The 7,317-nt window shown below is 37.6% G+C and overlaps 1 protein-coding gene across 3 annotated transcripts; it reads right to left on the reverse strand.

Annotated features, from left to right (window-relative positions):
- Positions 1 to 756: 756 nt before the first annotated feature.
- LOC102629105 (disease resistance protein At4g27190-like) lies at positions 757 to 7,317 on the reverse strand. 3 transcript variants are annotated; one of them, XM_052443445.1, is made up of 6 exons: positions 7,182 to 7,317; positions 3,792 to 6,696; positions 3,048 to 3,536; positions 2,010 to 2,831; positions 1,832 to 1,926; positions 757 to 1,602 (listed from the first exon to the last, which is right to left on the reverse strand). In XM_052443445.1, exons 2-5 carry the CDS (start codon positions 6,129 to 6,131, stop codon positions 1,840 to 1,842), a joined length of 3,738 nt encoding a protein of 1,245 aa, XP_052299405.1. In that variant the 5' UTR covers positions 6,132 to 6,696; positions 7,182 to 7,317; the 3' UTR covers positions 757 to 1,602; positions 1,832 to 1,839. The 3 variants fall into 3 exon arrangements, with proteins under 3 accessions (XP_052299405.1, XP_024955621.1, XP_052299406.1); XM_025099853.2 differs by lacking the exon at positions 7,182 to 7,317 and adding an exon at positions 6,916 to 7,147; XM_052443446.1 differs by lacking the exon at positions 7,182 to 7,317 and adding an exon at positions 6,916 to 7,147 and having other exon boundaries at positions 757 to 1,641.

Genomic DNA, 7,317 nt, shown 5'->3' on the forward strand with positions numbered 1-7,317 from the left:
ATTAAACATATTCTTATCATCTTGTTCTTATTCAAGTCTGGTTTTATGTGTTAACAACAATGCATAAGCATCATCAAATTCCATTTTAGAACCAGTTATGAAAGTAGCTATATCACGATAGCCTGATCCTAATCCATTTAATATTGTTAACATCAGATCTTTCTCTGTTATAGGACTACCAGCACTAGCAAGTTCATCAGCTATAGATTTCATCTTAATACAGTAATCTTCAATGCTTAATGCCTCATTCTTTATTGTATTTAACTCATATCTAAGCCGAAGTACTCTAGCCTCAGATTGGACTCCAAACTTCTTCTCTAAGGTTTTCCATGCATCAAACGAGCTTACACAATTAATAACAAGACTAAGATTACCTTCATTAATTGCTGATAACAGCCATCCAAGTAAGGATTGATCCTGTGATCTCCAATTTTGATATTCTAGATTATCAATTTCTTGAGCAGATCCATCAGCTCTGGCGAGTAGTAATGTTTCTTCTGGTGCTGGTTTGGTTCCATTTACGAAACCTTCCAATCGATTTCCTCTGATCGATGCTAGGACTTGTGATCGCCAAAGCAAATAATTAGATCTATCTAATTTGATCAGAGTGTTAAATGAGAAATTGATCTGACTTATATTTGCTATTGTTGTATTTCTAGAATTCATTTGTTGATTACTAGAGCTTGCTCTGTTTGGCTCTAATACCATGTTTGAAAGTTAAATTTGCAACTGTAAAATGTGTTTAGGAACTGAGAAAATGGAAAGAATATTATGAAGTTTTTATTTCATTTCAATTCACGATTACAATGAAAGTAAATCAACATTAGTTTATATACTAAGCTGAGATTTCAGAGAGCTCAACTAATTAAGTAAGCTTAACTACAAACATAATGAAAAGCATGCTACAACAAACCTGCTGAGCTGGCAAAGCTTCTTAACAAACTCTGCTGATTTCTGCTTTGGTTCACACTTGCTAACTGAGCTGCTCTGTTGACTGCAACATGAGCTTCCTTAACAGAGATGAAGTATAGTTTCAGGACTCGGAGGAACCAGAAGATTAACTTTCCGGAGCACCATTGGAAACAAACAGTATTCATGGATCAATATTTGATTCATTCACCATAAATTTATTGCATATAATTCTAGTAGTACACAGAAATGGTAAATTAACACATCTTTAGTTTAGGCATATAAATTGTCTCAGCATGAGAAGATCAAATGTAGGAAACACAAATTTCACAGGGATGGCTTCTCCAAAGAATGACCTGATAAATCTTCTTGAACAGGCCAAATGAAAATAACAGCTTAAAAAAGCCAGACATGAATGCAGCAAACGTCCAAACTGAGAAAATAAACATCCTTAACTCAATAGAGCGAAGCCAAAGCAGAGCTTGACTGAACCTACAGGCCAACAATCTAAGAGCATCGCGATGGAGCATGGGTAAAAGGTCAGAAGGAGAGTCAGTCCATTAGAAAAAACCAGCAGCTTCTGCACCCAAGTTGGCGAGTTTGTCCGCAGCACAGTTCCCTTCATGAAAAGCATGCGTAAATCTAACCACCATCACATCTGGATGAGATGCACAATTCTATAATCGAATCCTCCTGTTTTTAAGTTGAAGAACAGAAAGCATTGAATCACTTCTATAATCCAATGATGTTGTTGAGGGCATTTCATCATGGAAAATATAGATGATGTTAGAAAAGAAAAGGTTGAAATGCAAATCAGAAAAGAGATTGAAACAAAATAACCCTCGTCATGAAGACATCTGAAACCTTTTTCTGTCCCAAAAGAAAAAAGGGGCACCAAAGAAATGAAATGAAAATTAATTACCTGGGACTTCATTCTTCAAATTCACAACACCTCCAAGAACTAAAAGGCCTATTAGATAAGTAGGTGTTCGACCCGGAGGATGACCCATCCAACAGCTAGAAAAAGAAAAAAAAAATCTCATTAATTTATTTAAATTAATTATAATTACGACTACTTTTGTATCCATTTTCTTATATACCTTATGTAATTGTTGTATGGTTGTGTTAAGGTCACCATCCCAACACGGAGCCCCTCTGTTTCTGTACATGACGTTTACTCTCGGCGGTGTGCTCAATTCTCCTATAGTGAAAATTTTCATCTTGGGACAACCAATTACAAATAAATCTTCTAAAGATGGAAACTTGAAGATGTAATTGCCAGAGCAGAAGCTTGTGAGACTATATAAATCAGCCAGAGCCAAAGTCTTCAATTTGCTGAAAACAATCTCTTCTTTTGCTAATTCATTTCCCTCACTTTTTACAACTTGTGTCAATGCTCTGCATCCAAATACCTGCATCCTTACAAGTGCCACTAGACTTTTTGCTGCAGAGGATGTTACTAAGTTTACCAGCTTCTTGCAGCTGGAAACTTCTAGAATTGTTAGATTCCAGAAAGATACTGATGATGATGGCAATAGAATTAAAAGACTGTCACACCCATGTATGAGTACATTATCAACATATTGAAAAATGGAGTCCATTTGGGAGTCTTCTTTCCACAGTTGATTCAGATCATTTAGTCTGACCAGCCGTAAAGATTTGATCTGTGCGAGCTTCCCCCCATGTTTATCCAGGTGTCCATCATTTGAGAGTATCTCTTTGCATGAACATCCATCCAGTCTGAGCTTTTCCAGATTATTAAATCTCTCAAGTAAACCAAGTGGAAAACCAGCAGCTGAGACATGATCATCTGCTAGTCGAAGAACTTTAAGACTGCCAAAGAGGTGTTGTGGGAAATTGCCGTGCCAAATCATTCTGATGTCCTTTCCATTTAATCCCAGTTCCTCCAAGTTGGGGAAGACCTGATCACCATATCAATCACATAATTTAAAACATCTTTTTTTTTTCTTTTTCAGTAGGAAAAGAAAAAAATTTCTTTTATCTCTTTCATGTTATAAAATGCATGCATATTAACGTAGACTATAGCTAAGAAAATCCTCAACGTTTAAATAAACTTTCACATGCGTGGTAAGAACAATTTTGATTTAACATTAAACAGTTTGTAAATGGTTTCACACCTTTTCAAGGAAGAATAGGGACTGTCGTGCTGGGGTATCAAGTTTGTTCTCCTCGCTAATTTTGCAAAAGTGAAATAATTCTGAAGCAAATACCGTTACTTGGTCACAAGCTAACACATTCAACACTTTTAATGCCGGCCATTCTGAAGTATGCATTCCAGGGTATAAGCTTTTAAGTTTAGGTAGTCCTATAAGTCTCAGAGTGGTCAACCCCGGAAAGACAAAATTAGGAGTCACTTGATCATCTGTCCCTCCCTTGGAAATAATCTCCTGCAAACGCTCACAGCAGGCAATCTCCAGGTGTTGGAGATGCTCAAAACTTCTGAGCATCGAAGCTGAAAATACGTATTTTAATTTGGGACAGATCCACAAGATCAATCGTGTTAGATTTTGAAAGCAAGGAAACATGGCAGCGGAAAGTTGGTCGTGCCAAATCTTTTCGACATTAATTTGACGCAGATCCAAAGCCTCCAAACTGGGGAACACAACCTGAAATATATATAAGGTTCTTTCGTATTAATTGTTAGATCTCACATCATGTACATATATGTGATGAAGCCTCCAATGGTATCAATTTTCTCCATACAGATAATTGCAAAAGTAAGACAAAATCAAATTGAAGTGACACCTGATGGGAGCAAGCGAATGTGCCGCATTAATCATTTTTCTTTACTTAATTTATGATTATGCATGATATTTAAAATAAAATACAACAGAAAAATAAGTTGTTAAACTTCTGTGTACCTTCTCGTTGAGAAGTGGTGAGGAAGTATCAAGCTTGTCTTTCAGACGGCTGATTTCATTGTAACATGTCTCCTGCAATCCCTGGGCTTGTCTATTCTTCTCCACTTCACGGCAAAAGCTTCTAAGCACCGGAAGATTTCCCAGACACAAAGTCCTTAATTGACCAAACTCTATCTTCTGATGATCGATCACAACATCTCCGCCACCAACTGCAAATATTTCTTGGATATTTCTGCAATTAATAACCGCAATCGTTTCAAGTCTTGGAAGGCATTTTGCTGCAGACAGCAAGAAGATATTACTCAACTGACCGCAATGTTCCACTCTTATGGTTTTTAATTCATTGAAAGATTGTACGCTGAGTCGATCCTGACATATCCTCTCCAACTTCATTAAATTGTAGAGATTAAGTGACTCCAAAAGTGGAAAGGCATCATGGAGAGGTACTCTCTCCATCGAGTCAACGATACACATGAAGTCAGGATTGTTTTGGACATGCAGATGCTTCAACTGCGAAAAACCCTCCGTGTCCAGTTCGAAAAGAACATTCTTTATACCTTGCAACTTGTCCAAACATAAGTATTCAACATTCTTGATGCCCTCCAATTTCTTCGAGGAAATGGTCGTAGAATTAAGCTTCAGCTTCAACGTCCTTAAGGTCTCACTATCATTGATCATAAATAGAGGCCAACTCAATCTGAAACAAGCATCATTGCTGGTCGCTCCAAAAGGTAGGAATGCCGCCTCTCCTACTGATATTTTAAATCTTTCCAGTTTTCTGGCAAAAAAGCCTTCTGGTAGAATATTATCATTTTTAACATGCACTTCTAAAGTGGTCAACCGAGGCAAATGCATCAACTCATCAAGCCTGGAATTAATTGTTTCGCTATTGGGTCCTTCATCCTCCCACTCAACAAAGCAATTACTCATATATAGTTCTTCTAATCGAATCAAGCTTGATATGACATTGGGTGCAATAACTTTTAGTTTGAAACAGTTGGACAAATCTAAATGCCTTAGCTTAGTCAATTGACCTAGTTCTTCAGGCAACTTTACAATACCAGAACCAGAAAAGCTAAGGATTTCTAGATTCTTCAATTTTCCAATGATGGCTACGTCTCCCAATATGCATTGATCCAGACAGAGAGTTTGAAGATTTAATAGATGATCAATTGATGGTGGCAAGGAAAAAAATTGCATTCTACAGAAATCTACAACTTTGAGCTTTTTCATCCCTGTGAAGAATTTCTCAGGAACATTGATTTCAACAGAAGAACCATTGGAATCCATATATAGAAACTCAAGCTGTGGACATTCCAATCCTTCAAGAAGTTCATGAATACTACTATCTCTTATAGAGATTGCGTAGCATTTTCTTAATGCATCCTCATCTGGCCATTCCCACACCTCCTCATTTCTTACTACTAATGCATTTTGGTCACGACAAGCAATTGAAATGGCAACAGCGCGAACAACATCATGCATAGAAAGCTTTTCATTGTTATCACCCCCGAGCAATAAAAAACAGTCTCTAAGTTGATGGATCAATGCATAAAAATTGGTTCGTGCATTTTCCATCGTATCGACTCCTTTAAATATACCCAAACACATGCAGTATTTAAACAAGTCTGAAGTGGCAATTTCATTCCCCATTAGACTACAGAGCAGAAAAATATTCTTAAGTTTCTCACCTTCCAAATAATTGTAACTTAACTCAATAGTCAAATATGCCTCTGCTGGTACTCCTCCAAAATTCACCAATGAAGGCATTCGAAGTTGCTGCAAGGTAGTCTTCCATTGAGGCATACTCTTGTTTCTCAGTGCCCTTGCTATTGTAGTTAAGGCAATGGGCAAGCCTTTACATGCTTTGGCTACTTCTGTTGCTGTAGATTTCAATTCACGATTTTCCACATCATCCCCAGCCATTAGCTTGAACAATCTCCAAGCTTCTTCTTCTTTTAAAATGTCAACCAAAAAGTTTTTTTCCGAACCCATACTGAACAGTACAGTACGATCTCTTGCTGTCAGCAACAATTTACATCCTCTATGATCGTCACCAAAAGGAATTCCAACGGTCTCCAAATCGACACGTTTCCAGATATTATCTAAAATTATAAGGATCTTCTCCTCCCTCTTCAATTGTTCATGTAGCCTACTTGCTCTACTAGATTCCGTTTCCTCCTGTAGCACCAGACCTAATTTCTCGGCAATTGCTTGCTGAATTTTTTTTATGTCTATTGTCTGGGAAACCTCTGAAAAAACCACTCGGTCAAAGAGCTTGTCCTTCCTGGCTTTCCTTGCTACCTCCTTCACCAATGTCGTCTTTCCAATGCCGCCCATGCCGTACACCCCAATGATGCTGACATTAACATCAGTCAATGCATTTTGTACAGACTTCAGAGCACAAAGTCTTGATTCGAAGGCCTCATAGCCTTTGTGAGACTTAAGCCATATCTCCTCCGTAATGGTACGGTAAGAAATTCTATCAAATCTCCCAGCTTCTTCCCGGAGCTCAATAATGGCCGCCTTCACCTCTGTCTCCGCTTTCTTGCTGCGCTGATACCGGGTCTTCAAATTAGGACACAACCCCTTGAAACAGCGCTTGTTGTTTGCTGTCTCCTCATCTTGAACGAATTTGGCTGCCTCATCAATGATCTTCTTTGCACTAACCAGCCACTTCTCAACCTTCTCTTCAATCTTGTCACCATTTCATTCAACTTCAGAAACTCTGCGCTGAATGCTCGTACATTCATCCTTGAGGTTCTTGATTTGTGCCCCGAGATTCTCAAAGTTGGCATGGTAGTTACGCAAATAACCAAGTCTGCGTTCTGTTGGAGGAGCCAATCATTTTACGACTTCTAAAACAAGATTAACGATTATTTCCACCATCTTATAGTATTCAATCCTGACAATAAATTATGAAGAACATCAAAGTTAACACAACAACAAAGTGATTTTGATATTAAGAAAGAGCTTTTAGATGAGAAGATGGAAACAATTCAGAAAAAGGGTTTCTAGATCAAGATTACAAATTAAGTTAAGAGTTAATGTAGATCGGATAGATAAGTACAAAAGGATAAAGGCAAGTGTTTCTTGATTGAGTGAAAATACGAGGTGAACTCACAATTGAATCCTTTTTTTAAATGCCGTGCCAGTCAAATATATAAGAAACAAATTACTAGCTACTTGCGCAGGAACCAGTTAATACTCCGAAAGATTCTTTCAACTTGTTATAAAACATATCGATTATAGATGAAAGAAGCGGAAAGGCCAAAGGATGAAGAAGAAAAAAGTTTTTGAATTTAAAAATTTACGAAACCTCCGTTAATTTTAAAAAAATTGAGGAGCACGACACTTTCGTCTCTTTAGAGTTGAAGTATAGTGTTTTACCATTTGCCCCTCCCGAGTCGATTAACTAGCTGTGACTGCGCTCTTCCGATGGCAAACGCAGGTAGGGATGGTAAAATCCTCCACGGATTTAGAGTCTATAGAGCCCTATCCTAAATAAAAAAAATTTTAAATAATT

The sequence above is a fragment of the Citrus sinensis genome, chromosome 6, assembly GCF_022201045.2.
Source record: "Citrus sinensis cultivar Valencia sweet orange chromosome 6, DVS_A1.0, whole genome shotgun sequence".
NCBI classification, from domain to species: Eukaryota; Viridiplantae; Streptophyta; class Magnoliopsida; order Sapindales; family Rutaceae; genus Citrus; species Citrus sinensis.

What these genes read in the sequence shown, in the direction of transcription:
- LOC102629105 (XM_052443445.1), bottom strand. Translation starts at nt 6,131, where the DNA reads ATGGGCGGCATTGGAAAGACGACATTGGTGAAGGAGGTAGCAAGGAAA. An exon ending in CACCACTTCTCAACGAGAAG is followed by an intron (nt 3,537 to 3,791) that starts GTACACAGAAGT and finishes TATATATTTCAG; the next exon opens with GTTGTGTTCCCCAGTTTGGA. An exon ending in CCCTATTCTTCCTTGAAAAG is followed by an intron (nt 2,832 to 3,047) that starts GTGTGAAACCAT and finishes TATGGTGATCAG; the next exon opens with GTCTTCCCCAACTTGGAGGA.